This window comes from Phaenicophaeus curvirostris, chromosome 6 (assembly GCF_032191515.1).
Source record: "Phaenicophaeus curvirostris isolate KB17595 chromosome 6, BPBGC_Pcur_1.0, whole genome shotgun sequence".
Taxonomy (NCBI): domain Eukaryota; kingdom Metazoa; phylum Chordata; class Aves; order Cuculiformes; family Cuculidae; genus Phaenicophaeus; species Phaenicophaeus curvirostris.
The window spans coordinates 34,710,454-34,734,354 of record NC_091397.1 but is presented as its reverse complement, the minus strand read 5'-3'; the positions used below and the strand labels follow the sequence as shown (position 1 = coordinate 34,734,354).

The window sequence follows — 23,901 nt, the reverse complement described above, 5'->3', positions numbered from 1 at the left end:
TTAGTAGTGAACAGGTGCAGTGGGCCTTGATGATCTCAAACGTCTTTTCCAACCTAGTGATGTGATCCTGTTTCTCTTCCTCCTCCCCTCCCCTCCCCTCCCCTCCCCTCCCGCTTGTAGTGACAGGGCAAGGGGCAATGGGTATAAACCGGAGAGGGGCAGATTTAGACTAGACACAAGGAGGAATTTCTTCACTAGGAGAATGGTGAGGCACTGGCACAGGTTGCCCAGAGAAGTCCCGGATGCCCAGTCCCTGGAGGTGTTCAATGTGTGGTTGGATGGAGCTTTGGGCATCCTGCTCTAGTGGGGATTGGAACTGGATGATCTTTAAGGTCTTTTCCAACCCAAACTACTCTCTTCCTCTCTTCTCTTCTCTTCTCTTCTCTTCTCTTCTCTTCTCTTCTCTTCTCTTCTCTTCTCTTCTCTTCTCTTCTCTTCTCTTCTCTTCTCTTCTCTTCTCTTCTCTTCTCTTCTCTTCTCTTCTCTTCTCTTCTCTTCTCTTCTCTTCTCTTCTCTTCTCTTCTCCCCTATTCCATTCTATATTCTATTCTAGTCTATTCTTTAGTCTATTTTATTCCTAATTCTACTTCTAATTCTAGTCTAGTCTATTCTTTAGTCTATTTTATTCCTAATTCTACTTCTAATTCTAGTCTAGTCTATTCTTTAGTCTATTTTATTCCTAATTCTACTTCTAATTCTAGTCTAGTCTATTCTTTAGTCTATTTTATTCCTAATTCTACTTCTAATTCTAGTCTAGTCTATTCTTTAGTCTATTTTATTCCTAATTCTACTTCTAATTCTAGTCTAGTCTATTCTTTAGTCTATTTTATTCCTAATTCTACTTCTAATTCTAGTCTAGTCTATTCTTTAGTCTATTTTATTCCTAATTCTACTTCTACTTCTAGTCTAGTCTATTCCTTATTCTATTGTATTCTACTGTATTCTATTCTATTCCACTCCATGCTAAATTCTATTCTATTCTATTCTATTCTATTCTATTCTATTCTATTCTATTCTATTCTATTCTATTCCTGACTCTAGTCTAGTCTATTCCTTATCCTACCGTATTCTGCTCTATTCTATTCCTTATTCTATTCTATTCCTAATTCTAGTCCAGTCTATCCCTTACCCCACGGCATCCCCCCCCTCCCCTCTCCCCCCTCCCCGCTCCCGGGTTGCCCGGCGGGGCTGCGGGCGGGGGCGGCGCCGCGGGGCGGGCGGGGCGGCCGGTCCCCGGCGTTGGAGGGGGTGGGAGGAGGCTGAGACCGAGGAGGAGGAGGAGGGAGCGCGGCGGCGGCGGCGGCGTTGGCGCTGCGGGCGGAGCGCGGCTCGGCTCTGCGGTCTCAGCCGCACGTGTGGGATGTGAGCGCTGCCCTCCCGCGGGAGCATGAGCTGTGCCCGGGCCGGCTTTGCCCAGGTAGGGCGCGGGGGGACCCGCCGCGGCACGATGGGGAGGGGGCAGCATCGGCCCCCGGGGAGCCGGGAGCCCGTCCCCGCCTCGCCGAGGCGGGGACGGGCTCCCGGCTCCCCGGGGGCCGGCGAGGAAATAGCGTGGGATCGCGGGGATGCGGGCGCGGGCGGCGATGGAGAGTCCCGCTCTCAATTTTTTTCGGTGGTTACGTCCCTTCCCTGTCCGAGCCGCGGCCCCCGGGTTCGGTTCTTGGCTCCTTGACAATGCAGCAAAATTTAAAGCGCGAACCGCCTTTCTCCGCGCCGTCGCTGGAAGCCAACCTTGTGACTTCGTGTTTTGGTTATTACCTTGCGTTATTATGTAACCGCGGTTTTTCCCCCCCGTTGGCAGTTAAATAAAATAACTTGCTGTAAGTACGTGAAGAGCGTTGCCCCAGCCTGTAGTGTTGTCAAACGCTGCTGTTCTCATTTCGCAGCTCGCATAGATCATGGGTTCGTACTGACAGGCGCACACGATTCGTTTTGCTGCCTCTCTCACAGGTTCCCGTGTGCTCCTCTGGAGTTGCAGAAGAAATGACTTGGCCTCGCTTTAGATTTTCGTATCCTGCTGTTAGTAGCTGCAGTAGTGCTGTGTATTTTGGTTTGTGGGTTTTTTTAATTTTTTTTTTTTTTTTTTTTTTTATGCTGCACTCAGCAGAAGCGCGTAGTGAGACCGTACCACGCTCAGCCGGGCTGTGCACCTCCTGGCCACGGATTCACCAGCGCTGTCGTCTCGTCCTGTGGGGCACCCAGCGCCGCCTGAGCGCGGCAGCGCACAGGGACAGGGGCTGCCGTGCCAGGGATGCCACATAGCAGGTGGTCAGCCGCGCCTTCCTGATTAGCGCTTGTATGAGGATTGCGGCTATTACAGTAATTCATTTTAGCTTGGGGATTCATTTTGAAAATTTGGATTTTCCACTAAGAAGGGATTATCATTCCTCTGTGTAGTATGTCTGTTTTACGAAGAAGTGGAGTCTGGTACGTATCCTGGCTGCTCTCTCTACTTCTCTTCTGCCTGTCTTTGAAATGCGCTCCCAGTTGGACAACACGGGTGCAATGTTGATTTTCATGCTGGAGCCAGAAGTAGATGTAAAAAGCAGCGAGTGCTTAGTCAACACACCCCACTCATCCCTGATGCTGTCTCAGTCTAGTAAGGGCGGAGGAAAGAGTTATCTGTCCTTACGGAGGAAAAGCTGGGTCTATTTATTTGTTTGTTTCAGGAGGGTGAGCGGGGAGTGAGCTCGGAACAAAGAGTGCTTGGTCAGATGGCGAGCGCTTGTGAGGAGCAGCGTGCAAGTCGGTGGTGGATGGCGTGTGGTATCATCATGGGATACATACGCTAATGTGTAGCTGACTTAGTGTGACCTGGGCTTTGAACTCCTAACCTTTTTAGTATCAATCAGCTCTTATCGGCTTACTCATTTGGAACCAGAACAGGCCAGAGCGTGAACTGTTGCACTTAGTGAACTATCAATGTCTGAATGTGACAGTGATTTAATTGAAAACAAACTATGTACACGCACTCAGAACATACCAAAGAATTGATTTACAATCCATATGCTTAGTTGTTTAAATGCATTCTAATAAACAAAATGGTATTGATTGTATTCCAATAAATAACTGGCTAAGACTTGTTACTCAAATGTATTTTTCTGTGGTTTAGTGTTTCACGTACGTGGCACATGATCTTTGCAATCATGATATAATCCTTGTGAAGCTTCATGGAGTTTTGCACATGCTATGTCTGATGTTGAGTCGCGTTCATTCAAGGCGGTGCTAAATCCTTCTACTTGCCTCCTTTTGAATGGTCTGCTTACAAACAATGCAATTACTTGAATAAACAGTGCGAGCAGAATTTAGTTGATTAGCTGCTTTTTTAAATACTGCACAAGGTGTGGTTGTGACATAGTGAGGGGGATTCAAGTTGTGAGAGTGATGGTGTTGAGTAGCTGGTGTCAGGCTAGGAGTGGTTTTAGCAGAGGCTGGGTTACGTATTTTTTGAAGGTGTTGGAAATTTGTCTTCTGGATGCAGGTGTTAGGGTTGCCCTGTGGTTTCAATTCTGAAAGCCAGTTAAAAAAAAAAGAAAAAAATCCTGCCAGATACCCTCCCCATTTGGCATTTTGCAAAGTTCAAACAGAAGGGCTTTTGGTAATTAAAAAAAAAAGAAGTAATTACTGTAAGTATCTTCGTTTGTGATGACGGGCTTCATCAGAGAATCTAACTTGTCTTCATAATGACTTTCATTTTGTTATTTCTAAGTGTCTCCCTCATCCTAAGTCTTACCTACTCTGTTTCCTTTCAATTTAGGGGTATTCACAAGATCTGGCTTCAGCACGCATGGGTTACAGTTCTTGTGGGCTCCTACAGACAAGGAGGAGAGCTCAGCCTTACACAAGTGCTCTGGCTTGCTGTCCATCCTGTTCTGTAGAGGGGATGTTAGCCAGCTGAAGCCTTTCTGAATACCATCCAAACCAGTTTCATTGGGCATCCAAATACACATGTGCCTTCCATGAGTGGATCATACCTAGAGCTGTCGCAGCTTTCTAGCACATATAACTAGGAACCATCAGTGCTCTGGGAGTCACCAACACCTCAGATGCTCCCTGGCCTCCAGTGACACCTGTGCTGCTGGGAATGTTGCTGTAGCATTGGCTGTTTCCCTCAGATCGGCTTATGGGAGCAGCAGGAGGATGGTCCTGCTCATACCAGTTTGTGTATCTGCCTATTAGCACGAAAAAGAATTGCGACGCCCCCTTTTCTTCAGGATGTCTGTTGTTTGTTTACGCTCGGCAGATTCCTCAGTTTTGGCAATAAGGAGATGAGTCAGTTTTGCTTCTGTTTAAGGCTTTTTTTACCCTTTTCTCTTGTAACATTTCATGTGCTGTTGTGATTCTGCAATGGCTGAGTGGCAAACACTGCAGGGGTTTGGTTTAGTGCCTCAGAAATAAATTTGTATTAGCCATAGATATAATGAATATGAATTCTAATGAAGTCTAAATGAGGCTAGATCTTATATGCTTATGCATTTGTCCTACAACACAGCAATATTTTGGTTTCTGCTGCTAATCTCAAGAGGGCCCGGGGCATGCAACACAGGAAAAATAAAAGTACAGCCAGTAGCAAAGGGCAGGCTGAGATGGCACCTACTCTAGTTGATGTTTTCCAGCTGAGATTTGAAGCCAGCAAGATGCTTAGAATTAATTAAGAAGAAATGGCAAGGTTCTTTGATGTAGGGAGCCCAGGGTCATTTTCGTTACAGTTAATGAATGGTGGCTGGGTAGCTGTGTAATGGGCTTGTGAGTCAGTCTTGGAATTTTTGATCAGCTGTGCTATGGCTAGGGTATCCCATCATCACTTCTGAAGTAGAAGGCTTATGGAGCCAGGACTGTCCCCTGGCAAGGTGATGTCCGCATCATGGATGTTTGTGGGTTCATGAGAACATGAACTGGTAAGACTGGTCCAAGCTATAGGCATAATAGGCTCTTATCATGGACCAGCAGACTGCTTGGGGGAAGAGACTGGCTGTAGCCCCACAGCCTGTTTTTGCTTTGGGAAGAAGAAGGAGTTAGGTTGATCAGTGCAGCAGCTGAGCCTGAAGCAGGGTTCCCCTGCTGCAGTACCTGTTGCAGCTCCTGTTTCTCCTCTTCCTCTGGTGGCAGCAACAGCAGAAACCTCAGCTCACCAGGATTCTGCTTCTTCATATCACTCTCCACTTCTTCATAACACCCTCCTTTTCCATGAGTTAGATGGAGCCTGGGCTTGATCCTAGCCCCCCATCCTTTTGTCCAGAACACTCCCTACAATGCAGATAAAACTTGAGAAGGCTTGGGGCTGGTACAGGAGCGATACGGCAAACGGTTCCTTTTAGGCTTTTTTAAAAAAATGGGAAACCCTGGTACTCTTCTTTGAAATATTGAAGTAAATGATCAGCGCTGTGCTCCCTGGGGAAATGCTGTGCTCCATTGTATTGCAAAGTTCTTTGAGGGCGCAGCAGTGCAGGCAGCGTTCCCTTGCTGCAGAGCAGAAGGTCTGTGGGAGAGAGCATGTGCACAGCAGCCAGTAAGGCTCTTATTGAGACCTTAGCTGAGGTTTCATTTTATGCATTTAGCAAAACAGACTTGCTCTTTCACACTTTCCAGATATTTTTATATTTCTCTACAGATGCTTGTGGAACACCAACATTTGTTTGGTTTAAAGCCTGAATTAAAATTCCCAACCAATGCCTAGAGGCAAAAAAAAAAAAGCGAGTGTTTGTCCCAGAATTAAAATCTATTTAAATTCGAGAGTTGTTAACCCATGAAATAGTGATGCAGTATAGAACGTCTCTTGGACTGAATCACTTGTGTTTAAAATGGAACATGCTCTAAAAATAAATGGGTAATTGCTTCAATGTAGTCAATATGGAATTCAAAGATGACTGACAGAGTGATTTGTCATCCATCTCTGTAGCAGGAGTCATCTGGGAAGTCTGTGATGTTAAAGGCATTTATTTCTATTAGCTCTTTTTAAAGTAGTTTTGTTCATGAGCTCTTGAACAACAGGACTGGAATCTGTCATGTGGTATAATTAATTTTTTCCATGCCATAGGAAAATGTGTGCCATGTGCACCTTCAATTACCAAATCAGGTTTCTCAGGTCCTGAAACGTGTGGTTCAGCAGGCCTGCTGATTGAGTGAAAGGAGGAACATGCTGTTCTTCTGGCGCCGACAAAGAGCTTTCGGATGTTTCCATGTAAAATTTAGGATGGCATCCCGCAAGCTTGGGAAGATCTGATGTTTTGCTTCCCACTGTATATATTTTGCATGAGTGAAGACTGATGGATACTCCTCCAAAAAGTGTAAGCAGAAGAGGTGGAACAGAAAATTGTTGCTTTTCCCAGGGGGGAGAGGAGAGCGAGAGATGGGGAGTGTTTGACAAGATGTTCAAACAAGTTATTCATTAGTGTATGCTGGTGAAACAACAGAGTGCTGGTTGCATGCAGCGGAGGGGTCAAGGAGCTGTTCTCTGGTTCTTAAGTGTTATGGTGACTCTTGCCTCTCTGAAACACAGTATCCTGCCAAAGTCTGTCCCTTTGGCAGAAGGTACATTGTGTGTTGTACAGGTTTTGCTAAGCTAGGTAGGGAGCAATGAAGCTGGGAATAATACAGCTTTGCTTGTGAACTGGATGCCTGTTGTAAGGCGTGTTGGGAACTGTTTGAACTACAGTCCTCCTTCTAGCTAGGCACAAGAAAGACGTGGGGCACTACCTGCCTGGGCATCTGCAAGCACGCTTACGAGTGCTTGACAAACTAGTGGGATGAGTGGGAGTCATCAGATGTCCTAAGCTGGTCCTGGGATAGCTAGATGCTTTCCTTTGAAACATGGGTCCTGTCAAGACTGATAGTGTTATTAAAGTAGGAGATTGTCTTGTGCCTACATCTTAATGCAGCGTCAGGAAAATTTAAACATCAAATTCACATTGTAACACAGAACATCCATCAAGTGTTGGGTTATTTGTCAAGTGTCTTTAATGATGTGTGGAAAAAGAAAAAAAGCTATGGGAGAGGCCTTAGGATTTTTAATAAAAAATGTGTATGTACTTTTTTATGTGACTGCATGGTTGCCTGAAGAAAAGACAAGAACAGATTTATTCTGTGAAGCAGCATCTTGATTTAAATAGCAAGGTTTAGTTGCTACGTGCTTAACGTGAAAAGGGGGGAAAAGTGGATGAAATGTTTAATCTTGGAGTCAGAACACACGTTTCCAAGATAATGCTGTTCAAGATTCATGAAAGGCCCATTAGCCATTAAGTTGTCTGCTGCCTTGGTTACAGGCCTGTGGAAGCTATGTAGGAATTTGGAGCCAGATCTTTTAATGAACTTTTAGGTTGCTTCATTTCACTGCACCATGCTCTCAGCTGGTAGTCAATATGGGGTCAATACCATGATTCAGAAATACTGTATACATATGCTAAGTCATAGTAGAGACCTGTTGCTGAGATAAGGTATTACTGAGACAAATCCTTTGGTCTGTAAATGAGCAATACTTGTCCTGAAGTTTACTTGATGAAGGGCAGTGCTATCTGGGGTTTTTTTGTGTTTGTTTTTTTTTTAAATTTTTTTTTTCCAGAGTTGAGTATCATAGGGAGCTGGCTGTTTGCTGTGCCAGCGTGAAGCACTGACATTTCTTTCTCATTGCTCTAGCAGCAGGCTAAAGCAGAAACAGCCACAGGAGTTACTAGCCAGACCAGCTATTAAAGGGTAATGAGCTGAACTATTTTTTTCTCCTCCTATACTTCTTAGGCTGGAAAAAGATTCCAACATAGAAGCACTTGGTCCTGGAGTAGAACTCCTTTGCAAGACCCATCACTATGGTGGCTTGTAAGACTACCTGATTTACCTTCTTTCAGTTTCTGTAGAATCATGGAATCATTAAGGTTGGAAAGAACCTCTAAGATCGTGCAGTCCAACTGTCAGCCCAACACCAACATGCCTAGAAAACCAAGTTACATCTTAACATTCCTTAAGGATTTTGTTTTGTATGCTGGAAGAAAATTACCCATTTTTTTTAATATATCGGCTCCCATTAAAGAATAATATTTCTTATCTTGCTAAGGGCAGAATTTCTTTTGTTGGTCAAGAAACTGCATGCTGGTGTAGAACCATTACCTGCTCTTGAAATTTGACTTTGTGTTACTCCTGCGTGCTCCTCAGAACTGTCACTCTCAGAGCATCCTCTTTGCAGAGTTTCAGAGGTTCTTCCTCTTTGCACATCAGTGTGCTTTATCTTTAGTCCACTCTTCCCACTCCCCAAGAACTGGGTGATTGCCAAGCGCTGTTTTTCTTTTCAGTGCACTTTGCTACACAGATAGCTGTTACTAGGCGATGCAATCTTATTTCTCAGACAATTAACACATGGGTTAGTAATTCAGGCTAATTCTCTGTACCCAATAGCATGATGTAGGCTAAAACCTTTGTGTCTGTATTTGAGCAGTTATATTAAGGCATTTCTAATTAAAACCATGTATCACCTAATTGTAAGTGTCTGAATTCTCAAATATCTGTATTTTGCACTGAACTGTGCGTAAAGCAGGAGCAGGCGCAGAGAGCATACTTGCTCATCCCAGAGTGCTCAGGACAGTTTACAAACCTGATGTTAGAAAGATTTTACTGTTGCTGGGGAAAAAGTTTGGGAGGTGGGAGGAAAGTAACAAGTAATCACGCTGCTGGAAATTCAGCAAAATTGTAGCAAAGGTGTGGTAAAATGTTCTGGGTGCCTCAGCACTTCAACTTGCCAGCTGTGCTGCTGCAGTTTGGCTGGAGGAGGATGAAAGCAGACAGCACCTTCTAGAAACCTGATCTAAGGATCAGCTGCTTGATTTGCTTGATGGAGCCACATGGTGACAATTCTAGGTGTCAGCCCTATTGTCTTGTCCAGCTTGGGAGATCATCACAAGTCTAGAAAGGTTGCTGCAGAACTTCTAGAAAGGGCACACTGCCCTCATAACTCAGTCCTTTCCTTATGTGTCTGCATGGACCTGCCTGCAAAGGTGGGGTTTTGAAGCTTCTAATGAATAGGAGTAGTGTCCTAGGCTAGGCACCCTGCGGGGGTGTCTCAACTCTCCACTCTCACCATCTTTAAAAAAAAACCCCAAATATCAAAGGGTGTGTTTGGAAATGAGTAAAAAACTGGTTTTCCAAAAGATCATACCTGAAGAGGTTGCTTAATTACAAAAAAGGATGGAGACAGATGAATAAGGGAGAGGCTGTATGTTTAAACATCTACTTAGAGAGACTGGGAATAGAAATGTCTCTGGCAGAGGCTCTGCTTCTGTAAAATATCTTGATTGCCTGCTTCATATCTGAATGGTTTTCTAATGTATATCAAATGTGGATTTTGTGCGTGTGTGTATGAATTATTTACTGGTAAAATGATTCTGAAGTTTGGACTCAGAGTTAAATATATGCCTATTTTGACCTATTTTTCCCAACCTAATTCTGCCAGCTGTGTTTATGCATGTGCAATGTTACTTGCTTGGGGAGTCCCGCTGACTTTAGAAAGACAACGCACCTTAGGAAAGCTGGTATGTAAGTGGTGGTAGGAGGCTGAGGGTTTGCATGAGTTGGACTGTCAGGCTAGCTCAGCAAGGGGAAGGCGTGGCATAAGATGTTTGAGGAGGAGTCTACTGATTTAGCACTGTATCATCTAGTACCTCCGAAAGGTTCCTTGCGAATAATGTTTGGCTGACTTGTGACCTCCTTGTAATAGCTCTGAGAGATAGACAGGAGATCAATCTGCTTGATAGCCTTCTAATAACTATAACTTACTGGAAAACCAGTAAAGTTCATCTCCTTTAGCTACCTGGGCCAAAAGGGATACAAATGCACTATTACTAATCCAAATAATCCCTGTGGGACCACAGGAGGGGACACCCACATGCTGAAATGAAAAGTGATGAGGGCCTTAAGCAAACGAAGAGCTAAGCTGCTAAGTCTGCATGGCGTACTGTGAGCTTACTAGATTATGTCCAAGACATTATGGCCATGTTTTGTGCAGCATTGCACCAAAAAGAGGCATAATAGATTAGCTGGAGTTGGCTGCATGTGACCGGCTTATGTACAGGCAGCAATAGGGTTCCTGCTCTGCTTTTATTTCCAGTGTAATTGCAGGCAAAAGCAGCTTGCTGCATTTCTACCCCCTCGGTGCGCTTGTGCCTTGGCTTGGGTGCAAAACGGGTTACCAGAGCCTGAAGGGAGGGAGGCGTGTGCTCAGAAGGAGATACCTCAAAACTGGTGTGTTGCGTAGGGCCTGTTGCTCAAGGGGGATCTGCCCCCTCCAGGAAGGGGTGGTGTTTTCTCTTGCACCTGATTTAGATCAGAGTTAGATCTGTGACTTTCCAGGGATGTGCCCTAATAGGCAGGGAGCTCCTCTAAGTGTGTGTGTGTATGGGACGTAATTTACTCCCATCTGTCGAAAGTTGTCATGTTCTACATAGACTATTTGAAGATTCATTGAGCCAGAGAAAGAGAGGGACCATAACTCTGATTTAATGGGTAGAGGGGGAGTTTCTGGGTGCCTTTGCCAAGGGCTGGTTCATGCAGAGTAGCAAGTGGGATGTCAAGAGTAGGGTTTGTGGGACATCAAGAGTGGGGTTTCTGGGATGCACAGGAGCATAGGTCTCTGAATTCTGTTGATATTGAAAGAAGGGCTCAGTAGCAGTGAATACTATTTTCGACTTTAACACCTGAATTCCGCATAGGAATAAGTCCTATTCGTTTGATCTGACCCAAAATATCTGTGTTCTTCTTAATCTTTTGGACTGTTTTTATCCATGCCTCAGTGATGTGTCCAATGGGAATCTGCATGCTTGTTTGTCTTGTTTTATGCAGTAGTTCTCCAAGTTGAATCCTGGTAGTTAATGGATAAATATGAAAGCTTTAAGATATAAATTCCCATGTAATAGAATACCAATAGAATTCAGTCAGAGCTTTGATAAGCAACAGATTATATGTAGTAACCAGTTCTTCAAGCCTCAGAGGACATAGGATCAGAGCTCAGAAAGTTGTTGGGCTCACTCCTAAGTTTGAGTGAGAATATACAAGTGAGAAATTACTGAAAAATGTTTTCCAGCTGCACCACTCAACCAAAACCACTGTATTTCTATAAGTGCTTCCCTTGATCCTATGTTGATGGTCTCTGATAAGTGGCTGGGGCAAGAGAGAGGCTTTGCAGCCATAAAGGTCTCAGCTGGTCTTCATGTAGATGGAAGGTCTCTTCTCAGAGAGAACATAGTTAACATTGCAGTTCATGATAAATGGATCAAAACCAGTTAACTACCTCTCAGACCTTTTAGGGGTTATCCCCTCCCCAATTTTTTAAAGGAAGCGGTGGGGTAACAAACTTTTTATACTTAAGTCAGCAGCCAAATTCTACATCTGTTAAGTGTGTGGAGACAGCATATCTTCTGTCTAATAACCATTTTTATGTAATTGCTTTGGAGGGAAAAAAAAAAGAAATCCCATTTTAGGCTAGAGAGGCTTGGTGTCAAACAGGCTTTCTCAGAGACCACTAACTGAGTTCTTTCTCTTGCCATGAACACTTTGTGTTCCTGCAGTGCTGTCCTGCCAGGCTTGTCTTCGCAGTCCAGCTTCAGGTGTGGTTCAGGAGCTTGGACCTGGTTCAGGAGCTTGGACCAGCCCTTGGCAGCCCTGCCAAATGCTGAGTCACAGGGAAGAGCCGGAGACACAAGTATTACTCAGATCTGTGCAGCACTGATGGGTTATTGGGTAGAAACTGGAGACCCCTGCAAATGACTCGCACTTCTTCAGCTGCTTATTAAGATCATTTTGCAGTGTAACTATGATTTTTTTTTTCAAATAGCTGGCTGCTTGAGTAAAGAGCTGAATTGGTTGCTATGTGAGTGACCCTGAGGCTACCAAGCCTTTTTGTTAAAAAAAGAATAATAAAATAAAATCTATATATTTGTTTCCTTACGTATATTTTTTAGGGAATACATATGTAATTTATGTGCAGGCATTGAATCACTCTGGTTTCGATGACTCCTCTCCTTGGAGTCTCTCACTCCAAGAGGACAGGTGACCTGACAGGAACAATCCAATGCACTGCGAACGTGCAGCATAATTATCTTCTTAAAGTAGTTCTGGAGCATGCATGTGGGAGGAGGGGAGGCATATTAAGTAGCAGAGCTGCATGAAAATTTGCCCATGGAACAGTTTTCTGTCAAAAAAAATTGCTGTTTTAAACAGAATCAAAATATCCCTCATGAGAATGTGTTTGTACTGCAGCTGGCAGCCGTTCAGAGGACCTGGAGCCCTGCAGCCTTGTTTAATGATTGGATCCAGTTGGAAGAGATCAGAGATGGTGGTGTGGCAAGGTGGTGGTGGTTGTTGTTATGCTTCAGCAATGAGGAAAACTTCAGAATGCTTTGGTTCCCTATAGTACAGAAAATGGGACTTGACCTACTCTGCTTCACACAGCCCTTTCTTAAAAACTGGCTCCTACCTCTAGTGCATGTCACCATTAGTGTGTTGTACTGTTGAATTTACTTAGTGGAAGCTCAGGGCTGATCTCATTGCCATGCCCAGTTCATATAAATCACTGGTCTTGCATAAAAGATGCATTTGGCCCATGAGGCTTTAAAATAACTGTGGAAAGATTCACTGTGTGTTTATATGGGACAGAGACCACACAGACTTCAGCTTGCGATTTTGTAACGCTCATGTACTAGAAAACAAAAGCAACTCAGCGAGGGACAGCACCCCCCCCCCGCCCACCGCAAAATTTTTGCCTTTTAGCTTGACAAGACACCTTGAATAGAGTGCCTGCTCTTTTTTTTTTTTTAATTCAGATTTTCCATTTTAGATCCTAATGTTATTTTACTAAAGTTCTCTCTCTCTTTTTTTTTTTTTGTATTTTCTTCTCTCCTCCTGACACTGCTGGGAACAATTTTTTTCCCTCTCATCTCTCCTTCCCTGCACCTCACAAACACCTTTTATATAGCCATTGGAAGGTAATCATAGAATGGATTGGGTTGGAAGGGACTGTAAAGGTTGTCCAGTTCCAACCCTCCAGCTCTGGGCAGAGACACCTTCCCCTGGATCAAGTTGCTCAAAGCCTCATCCAACCTGACCTTGAACACCTCCAGGGATGGGGCAGCCACGACTTCTCTGGGCAACCTGTTCCCATGCCCCACCACCCTCACAGGAAAAAATGTTTTCTAATATCTAATCTAAATCTCCCCTTGTTGAACTTAAAACTGTTCCCCCTCATCCTATCACCACACTTCCTGATAAAGAGCCCTTCCCCAGCTTTCCTGTAGCCCCCTGTAAGTACAGGAAGGCTGCTCTAAGGTCTCCCTGGAGCCTTCTCTTCTCTGGGCTAAACAAACCCAACTCTCAGCCTGTCCTTATATGGGAGGCACTCCAGCCCGCTGGACCATATCTAATATGCCTAGTATCAAGCCTGTAAGATGTTCGGGCTTCCAACCTAAGCTGGTGCAAACCAAGCAGAGTGCTGCTGTTCAGGCCCTTCAGATTTCAGTGGTGTTGGGACCTTTTTTATTGTTAATAGCAAAAGGCCTGCATTTTGACACTGCTGGGCTCTTTTACTTAGGGTACAACAAAGGCAAAGTCTCTGCAGCAGATTGTTCAAAAGTGTTCTTCATCAAGGAAAGAAATGCCCCATTTCGGCTTCACTTCTCTCATGACAGTCAAACCAGGCATCAGCACAGTGGACAGAAAAATAATAGCTTCAGTTAAAGTCTTGCCTTTTCAACAGCTTTTTCTTTCTCCCCTTATTTGGTGATTTGTCTTGTTCCTGCAAAGACCTTTTTTCACCCTTTGCCCTGTGGGTTGCTCTGGTGTTCTCTAGTTGCTTAGTCTGTTGAAATGTGAACGTGGAAAATGCATTTTTCTTAGTGTGAGCATTCAACAGTGCATTTGTTCAACAACTGAGTGGTTCCTTGTTCAGAGCACGTTGTTCAGCAATAATATAGCAGCTTTGTCATCTGCTAAGTAAGATGAAGAAAGAGAAGGTTAATGGATTTTTTTATTATTATTATCGTGAGACTATTTCTCATTCTGTTTAGTTCACCAAATTCTTGTTCTTTTTTCCTAGCACTTCCCTTGCATCCTGCATATACTGATACCCGTCAGTCTTCCCCTAGCCCTGCACTCTGGGTATAGAAAGCCAAGTATTACCTATGGAAAACAATTATATTTTGAACAGTGCTTTGCCCTTTCCTTTAAGGTATGCTGCTTCTGAAAATGGGAGTCTTTCAGAGATCCTTGTCATGCTTTGCCAGGAATGCTTAGCCATTTTCAGTTTTTGAACCCAAATCTTCAGACCTTAAATGCTCTTCTAACAGGGATGTGAACACCCTTGTAGAAAGGTTGTGTCATATCTGCCATTCAGTTATCGATGTGACCTGCATTCTCAGTTTAAAAAAAAAAAGATTGGGAAGAGAATGCTCTTAAATTTAGAGGGAATTTTCTGTATTTCAGTCTGTGTCCATTGCCTTTGGTCCTGTCACTGGCCACCACTGAGAAGAGGCTCACTTGGTTTGCCTTTTTCCATCCCACCAGCACATCTTTTCATCTCCAGGCCAAATAGTTCCTGTGCATCCTTCTGCTTTTCTAGCCACTCTTTCCTGCATGTTTGTTATTTCCTTGGATCAGGACGTGCATTTGTGTGACTGCATGGAGAGCTGTGTCGGGGAGGTGATTCTGGTTTGAAGTAACCTGTTACGCTGTGCCATGTGGTTTTAACCCAAATGAGGTCCACTTAAGTGTTCCATGAAGGCTTATGGAAATGCAAGCAATCACTCAGCAAACACTGGGAATGAGTAGTAGGAGGAAGGCAAGGTGTTTCTATTTGTGGAAGTGTCAGTTTCTGTAGGCCTAGTGTTTGTGACAGTAGTCAGATATGTGGACTGTGAACAGACGTGAAGACCTAAGGGTAAAAATCTTTTGTCTAGACTTACCAAGAAACCAAGAAAATGGAGACGGCATTTTGGCAGGGATTTTTGTCTGCAGTGAGAAAATAACTTCTCTATATTATTTCTTTACTCCCTACCTCAACTATTTTCTGCTCAAAAACTTTATTAATGGCTTGTGTTTCTGTGGATTTAGTACCCTTCAGTAGAGAACTGCTCCATGAAACCTTCCCTGCTTTCCATTGAACCTATCTACATTTTTATTGTAATTCGAACAGGAATTTCACAGCTGAAATATCTGTCATGTTAGTAAACTCCTCCGTTAGTCTATTGTGAGCCTGACTCTTAGTACCTTCTCTTGATGCATGTTGCTTGTAGTGGAAAAGAAGATGAATGATCCTCCGTTCTCTTTCGTCCTTGTAAGCCGGTGAACCTCTGTCATATCTTCCCTCAGTTATCTTTTAACCTTCCCTAAATCTTCTCTTAATCTTCACCCTGGCATTCATCTTTGGTACTTGCAATACCCTTCCTCTACTGATTTGTTACCGTTATACTATCCATTCCTGTTTTTTAGGTACTTCTTTCACGTTAACTCCTAAATGAATTCTTACTTCTAACTCCAGTGCTTAATGTGCGACTTTGCATCGCTAGTAACTCTGTGCATCTTGTGGTGTTCTGTTTCACTGCTACGTCATACTGATCCAGTGCAGTTTCTCTCCTTTTTTCCTCCTGCCACCCAAATTTAGGTCCTGAACTTAGACTTGGTTTTAGTCTTTGACCATACAGACCAAATTCAGTTTTGTTCTCATGTTGGTCGTTTTTATCCTTTTCTATTGTAGTCTTTACTTCATCTTGCTTTCTTCAAATTAAAAATTTGCTGTGAATGCCTTTTTATCCTCTGTTCCATTTTATTTGAATCCCAGGTCATTTTTTTGTTTATTTATCTTATTTTTATCTTGATGGATCTGCTAATACTGCTGATGCTTAAATATGTATTCCCATGCCTTCTGTCCCTTTTTTTTTTTGCTAGATAATCAATGTCACTGAAGTATTTTGTCTCTGCCATTGGTATGGCAACTCTTCATGCTACTTTCTTTACTTATCGAGCCGGTGGTAAGAGTCTGCCTGAATAGTTCATTACTTTCATCGTTTGGATCCCTCCCAAGTATTTACTACAACAAGGTAGCTATTGCAGAATCTCAGAATCACTAGGTTGGAAAAGACCCACTGGATCATCAAGTCCAACCATTCCTATCAAACACTAAACCATGCCCCTCAGTACCTCATCCACCCGTCCTTTAAACCCCTCCAGGGATGGTGACTCAGCCACCTCCCTGGGCAGCCTGTGCCAGTGCCCAATGACCCTTTCTGTGAAAAATTTTTTCCTGATATTGCCTGATAACTGCTGTTATCTATTTATCTTGCCTATATAGGGTTATCAGTATTTTTGTGTACAGACACCAACTGGATGATTTGCAGCTCAGGGCTGTACTTTGCATTTCACAAAAATGTGCCTGATGTTAGCCCTTTGAGACAATTGTTTCTGATATTTTGATCATTTTTGACTGCTTTATTAGTTAGTAGTCTGATACTTAAATCTTCCAAAACAAAGAATCATAGAATAGTTTGGGTTGGAAAAGACCTTAAAGATCATCTAGTTCCAACTCCCCTGCCATGGGCAGGGACACCTGTTTTAGTGCCTCACCACTTTCATAGTGAAGAAATTCTTCCTTATGTCTAGTCTAAATCTGCCCCTCTCCAGTTTATACCCATTTCCCCTTGTCATATCACTACAAGTGTTTGTAAATAATCCCTCCACAGCTTTCTTGTAGGCCCCCTTCAGGTACTGGAAGGTCACTATAAGGTGTCCTTGTAGCCTTCTCTTCTCCAGCCTGAACAATCCCAACTGTCTCAGCCTGTCCTCGTATGGGAGGTGCTCCAGCCCTTCTATCATCCTTGCAGCCCTCCTCTGGACCCGTTCCAACAGTTCCATATCCTTCTTACGTTGAGGATTCCGGAACCGGACACAGTACTCCAGGTGAGGTCTCACAAGAGAGGAACAGAGGGGCAGAATCACTTCCTTCAACCTGCTGCCCACGCTTCTTTTGATGCAACCCAGAATACGGTTAGCTTTCTGGGCTGTAGGTGCACATTGAGTTTGGCTTGGTATTTGCATGTGCAAGTTGTTTATTGGGATAATTATGGCTGTTAGAGGCTGTTGAGAGGTCCTGTCTTTTTTGGTGGATGTGCTGACGATCTTTTTCCCCCTGTTGTATCACATACATCTCGCCTCTCTTGACCTGTCTAGATTTGAGCCCTCTTGTGACAATGGAATAACTGAACTCTCTGTAGTGGAGAGAGGGACTTTGGTTGAACCTTTCTGTATTTTAAGGTAACATGGATTTTCCTTCAGGGATGTTTCTCTCTCAAGAGAAAGCTTGGATGCAACATAAAGCAAAATGGAACTGAATAATGTAAGTCTCACCTTATCTATCTATTACAGGGTTACCTGTGGCAACAAAGGACTGGAATTTCTGTCAATATTTCTTTGATGGTTTATATTAGCATTTTCTTGAAGTATGTGTTAAAATTGTCTCCTGCACAGTTTAGTTTTGCTGTAACAGAGGGGCTGCATATCATTACATTCAGTGCTAGGTTTTGCAAGATATAATGGTCGATTCGTGATCACTAGCCCATAACTATGTAGAGCAACGTACTTTTGGAAAGTACAAAGAGTGATCACATAGCCAGCCAATATTTCTGTCCATTAGCCTTGAAAAATTAGGAGTTAGACTCCCTGCCAGTGGAGGCATTTTCAAGGTTTGGAGACTTTCTCTTGTGGGTCTGAGGGGAAAGGAAAGCTTGAGATCTTTTTCCTTGGCCCTGTGACTACAGGTACTACGTACATTAGGAAAAGCATCAATTTTTCAACTCAAACTACTACACTCACTGGAAGGCAGTTAAATTTGGGTGTCTTTATTGCCTTTTTGCAAACAAACTGCTCTGTGAACCTTGAGATAATAAAAGGAAAAGGTTGTTTACTTGCTGATTTTTTTTTAACTTGGATACGTCACTTTTTCCTTTACAGTCTCCTAAGCCTTGTCATATGACCTTTCATATGTTGTTTATTTAACAAACACTAATGTTATTCAATTAAAAAGAAAAATCCTCTCATCTTCTCTGAGGGTTAACCAAGGGAAAAACTTTCTAACCAATGAAGGCAGAGTGAGACTGTCTCTACTCTGAAATATTAAATAAAGGAATCAAAGGGAAATAATACCCTGTAATGATACCTCAGGGAAGATTTAATTAAGAAAATGAAATTGCATTAAGAATGACCCATTGTGGACTGCCAGAAAGCCAACAGACAAGGGAGAAATTTGTTAGCAGTCTCTGCCCATGGGTACGAGCTTGCGCAGTGTGCCAAGTCTGTGTGATATGATGCTCAGCACAGTGGCTTAAAGTGATGTTTAATTACCTGATTTATTAAGGTCGCCTTTTAAAATTCAATACTGCAGGGAACACATCTTGTCTCTGAAATGTCTTGCAAGTTCTGGAGAACAGGACTGGTCACGGTATGTGGCCACAAGTGGGTCTCTGCTCATGCCTTGCTTAGACTTCATACTAATGAATCACCTGCTTCAGAGATAACAACTGTTTCCAGCCTTCACTGGCTAAAAAGGGAGCCGCCGTCTGGTGCACAGCATCAGCTAAAGAGTGCTATTCAGTAGCCATGCAAACCTCATGTGAAGTTGTACCCAGGGTGGGTAAATTCATTTAAGATTTCAGCAGGTTTATGTTGCTTCAAATTCTTCTTGCATGTTGGCTGGAAGGTTTGTACCGACTAAACCTCAAAGGTGCAAAGGTGGTTAACTGGTTGGTGGAAGATCAGCCGAGGAGTGGAGATATACATGTGATGGCAGGTACTGAGAAAGCAGAAAAAGCTGTTTCTCTTGGGCTTGTGTTGCCCCGGCTCTACTAGATGCCTGAAAAGAAAGCATTTTACTTCTTCCATTGATGTGACCAGGTTTTGTAAAGCTTAGAGCTGTACGCTGAGGGAGAGCCCATCCAGGTTCTGCTCTTGCCTCTGCCGGTGAGGACTGTTTCCTGACTGACAGCTGAGGTCTGAATTTGGAAACTCTGTGGAAAGAGCATATGAGATGAAGAGGAGGGATTGTAGGGAATCTGACACTTGATCCTTTACTCCCCTAGGCAGTACTTTTGAAATACATTTGACTCACTGGATCTTGAACAAAGCAGGGAATGACATTTAACAGATAAAGTCTGCAAGGATGGGTCTGATGTCTGTAATAACACATATGATTTTGTGAGTCAGTGTCATCCCTTTCCTTGGGCTGAGCAGTTTCACTAGTGCCATGCATGCTGTCTGGATCCCTAGAGGTGTCTTTCAGCCCGCTCTCTGGCAATTACGCAGGCATTCCCTCACTCTCACCATTAGTGTAATGGCTAGCCAGAACATCACTTATCCCTTTGCTCTTGAGTGACTGCTCTTTCAATAATCTCTTTTGCATTAAACTAATGGATGACTTGTGTATGTAATTTTTCTCCCCCTCCTCATGTGGTGACGAGGGTACCTGTCACTGCTTTTGTCCCATTTGTCTTTTAATGCAGATGAAAACAGAAAGAGAATTTGACAAGAAATTAAAGCAACTGTCATACCTTGTTGTGTCCCACAATCTTCTGCAAATCTTGCTAAAAGAACGCAAATAATAGAAAATGCCAGCTGAAAGAAAGAAAACACCTACACATTCAATTACTTCGTTGCTGTGTGTAATTCCTCAATTGCAAGAAAGCAGATTCTCATCACAAGCAGTGATTTTTACCTGGCTTTTATTTATTTGTCTTTCACTTAGAAGAGATATTTAAAGTAGCTACTTGATAAAATGGAATAGTGACCATTTCCAGGCCATCCCTTTTGAAAGAAGAAAAATCTTGTTTACAGATACAGTACCTCTCCTACTGTCTTTTACTGTGAAGTAACAGTGATTTTACAGACCTGCTTCGTCTTCTCTGAGTTTAAAACATCTTTCCAAGAAATAAGCATCTCTCTCTCCTTTTTTTTTTTTTCCCCTCCTTGTTCTATCGTATTATTCCCTTCCGTTGGCCATCTTTTTTTAAATATAGCTTCTATAGACGAGTCCTTATCAGTGCTGTTCTTGGGGAATAAGTTTTTTGGAGCACACGTGACTGCTTGCTATGTCTGTTCTGGGAGGGCATAGAAATACAGATCTGGAAGTGACCTGTAGAGGCAGGAACAACTGTACCTATGGTTCTCACTAGCAGCTCATGTAGCTGTTCTCAAAGGCTCCTCAGGACAGAGTCCACAGACTCCCATTGAAGAATGTACCAGTGCTACTTTCTTCATCATTAGGAAGTTTTTCTTAATGTCTAAGCTGACTCTTGAAGTGGTGTATCAGTCCCATCTGCTGTGGGCACAAGAGAAAATATTCTTTATCCTTTCCATCTTGGCATCTTCAGTACTAAAAAGTGTCTCTTGCACCATCCTTCCCACTCCACCTCCTGTCTCTTTTTCCATATTTTTCCAGTGCTAACCAGTTCCAATGACATGTATATGTCTATGGGTTGTGTTTTCCTGAGTTTTGCTCTCTGCTGTGGCTCCTCTCTGGACTTGCTCCAGTTGGCTCATCTTTTTCTTCAGCTGCAGCGCCCAGGCCAGGATGAAGTACTGCAGCTGAAGCTTTGCTGATGCTCAGTAGAGTATAAGGATAACTCCATGTGTTATGTGGGCCACAGTGCTGTTTGTGTTCCAGCCTGGTTGTTTGTCTTGCGCTCAATAGCTTAACTCTGTTTACTCATGCTCAGATTGTCATCCCTTCTTACCACTGGATACCAGTGATAACTGCTGGATACAGATCTCCAAGTTTTCCATCCAGCCTGAATTAACTTCACCTAGATTATATTTTCCAGAGAATAGCATATGAGGCTATATAAAAAACTTTAAATGAAGTCAAGATATAAAATATTTATGCTTTTTCCCAGGCCAAAAAAATGCTTATTTTGCTGCTGAAAGAAATTGAATTGGTTTGAGGCGATCTCTTCTTGATGAATCTCTTTCTCGTTACTTCCCATCCCTAATCTCTTGATGCTCTACTTGGATTTGGCCCACTCAAAGAGCTCTTGGGATCTCTCATCAGAGTAAATCCCTGCCAGAGGGAACATAGTCCAGGCTTATTCTTTTCTGTCTAGGCTTTGCAGTCTCTGGGGCAGGCTCTGGATTTATGTCCATGTTCTGGAGATGCATCAGGTAAATCTTGAGCCCTTCAGAATTCTAAATAGTGAGACTGTACAAATTCAATGTCAAGGGAATGAAAAAAATCAGATTTTTTTTTGCTTGTTTTTTTTTTCCTCTCCCCAGGGGCTATTGCAAGATCCAGAAAGTTAATAAGTTGGCCAAGTGCACAGTGTGTCAGCCAGTCCTATGATCTGTGCAGCAGCTGCCAGCTAGAAAGAGGTTTTTTTTGGTACTATTTCCTGTAATATTTTTCTGTATTACTTACATACTAAGTAGAAGTAGAAGAAACGCTGTACTGCACATTAACAAAATCTATTTTTTCCCCTCAGGACTTCAAGCATTTATAGCCAAATTGATGAGATGGGAAGAAAGTGGGATCCAATATGTAACATAAACCTTATTTTAGCCATGGTATGGTTAAAACGAAATTACCGCGTTTTTATTATCTGCTTTTTTTGCCTACTGTTTGTGTGGGGAAAAAAAATCTTTATCAATGACAAGACTCAAAGTGTTTTCTAGATACTGGTTTATACTGAGAAAGTAGATGTATGAAAAAATCCCCAGAATTAAAGTTGTAGCATCGCATAAGTCAGGTCACATTAGTATGAGTGTTTAGCAGGGCTTCAGTCTATCCCCATCAAGGCTGGTGTGAGGTTTCAGCTGTTACCAGAGACCAGGAACACTGAAAGTTAGTAATCCATTTTTTAAGTGTATTTTCTTAAAGACTTTTAGTGTGATGAATATCTGAATCCTAAAACTTATTCTCACCTAAAATATAGTTTATTTACTGAATATTATTCCATCTAGAATACACTTTATTTACTGAAAGTTATTTTATCACTGTGTAGTTGTGGAAAGCTTCTACTAGTCATTGTACTCATTTTGTGCAGTGCAGCTTGGCTGCCTTATTCAGTTTATTTCTTGCTAGAACACCAAAAATAGTGTTATATGCCTCACAACTTGATTTATCAGATGGAAAGCAGGTTTTCTGCATGCATGTTAGCTCTGTAGGTACAGAAGTGTTGATTATTGTATCTAGTTTTGTGCAAAGCACGTTGGAAAACCCTCTATATGCAATAAAAAAAAATGGAGACCTTTTAAGATTCCAGAGGATCTCTGTAGCTTGAGTGAAGTTATAGCAGGATGGGTTTCAGGTATTTGGATATCTGTTCCATTTTTCTCTGGCCAAGCTTTTAGACTGATGGATCAGCAACATTTTCATTGCTCTAAATTTTCCGTGAAGAGTTTAGCTCTTCATTTTCTTTTTTTTTTTCCTGAAGTCTGTCAGCTTGAGGAAGAAGACATGCTTCTTCATATTTTTAGTGTTTGTTTCCACCTCTTTCGCGGAAAGTTAACTGATTGAATTTTAAATCTGTAGGCTGAACCTTCACTCAAATGCATTTATAAAATACAAAAATCTTTGTGGTTGCGAGTTATAAAAGGCTGCACATTGTCAGTGCTGGGTGCAGAGCCAGCAAGTGTGGAGAACTGATAAGATTAGGAGATGCAATAAATCTGTCATAAAACATAATAGATATTTTATTTGACAACATTTAGCATTAATTCAGAAAGGGATTGTTCATTGATGGATCTTTCATTTATATGTTTCCTCATTCAGAGCTTTTATTATCAGTGATTCAGGTTGTTTCACGAACCAAGGAACTTTGTCCCTGATCTGGCAAACATTTAGACATATATTTAATTTTGAAGCAAGAAGACTGTGTGCACTGATTAGACAGACTCTGCTTAAAATTAATTTGGATGGGCTGAAGCAGAGTTTGTATCTATCAGATTTTGCTCAGGGAGCATGAATGCTTAGGATTTGACTACTGGGAGGATTTAAGATACCTTCTAAGTCCTTAAAGTAATTTGGTAGTGGCTATTAGTTATAGCTTCTCCTTCTTTTCATTTAAAGAATACAGGAAATATCAGAGTTTTAAAGTGCAGGGAAATTAATATAAGTTTTTGGTATCCACCATTCACTTTATAGAGATGCTAATGACTTTTTTAGTTCATTTCTTTAGAATTGAACTTCAGTGTCTTAGTCTGCTTAATCAGAGCCCTACTCTAACCATATATGTACATTATAGATCATTGTTTGTTTAATTTATCCCACATGCATTTTTTTGCAGGTTTTACAGTTTTGTTTTGTTTTTTTTTCTCCTGCCTTCTGTGCTTTTTGACTTGGAAAAATTGTTGGGCAGGGGGTTTTGGTATCTAGGTAGTCTAAAAATGAATCTTAGATTTTTCACATATGTTGTTCATCACTTTGAAGTCCTTCAGCACACTGGTTCCGAGAACATTGTTAGAAGTGGCATCTCAGAAAGCATTGTGTGCATTATTAATAAATGTTGATGGTTTAATACTGACCTTAATTTTTGTCCCTTCTCATGTTAGGTTTGCTAATATTTAAAAAAAAATGTTTCTTTCAAGGAAGCATTTCTCCTCCCCAGCTTCGCTTTCTCCTTTCTTGAGTCTGTGGTGAAGATGCGAGGCTGGATCTGACATGATCTCCATGGCAGCACACATTAGTTTCCATGGCAACATATTTCACAAACAACCCTACAACTTTACTACAGTGTCAAACAAAAGGAGAAGCCTGACTGTTGGAGCAGGCTTCCATCAAGGTTAAAATTAAAAAGAGGGGGAAGGGAGGCAGATGGAAAGAGGTTGGGTGAGATAATGACTTCTTGCAATTTGTCCTTTTAAAGCTTTTGCTCCAGGGTAAGCACACCATTTAAAAAA

General features: G+C 42.4%; 1 protein-coding gene across 4 annotated transcripts in view; it reads left to right on the top strand.

Moving 5' to 3' along the window:
- The first annotated feature begins 1,353 nt into the window (after window positions 1–1,353).
- The window catches only part of HECW1 (HECT, C2 and WW domain containing E3 ubiquitin protein ligase 1), a 277,673-nt gene continuing 255,125 nt past the window's right edge, over window positions 1,354–23,901 (top strand). For all 4 annotated transcript variants that reach the window (XM_069859743.1, XM_069859745.1, XM_069859742.1 and 1 more), the window contains exon 1: window positions 1,354–1,417. In XM_069859743.1, the coding sequence (XP_069715844.1) occupies window positions 1,388–1,417 (30 nt within the window). In that variant the 5' untranslated portion in view covers window positions 1,354–1,387. The remainder of the gene's footprint in view (window positions 1,418–23,901) is intronic.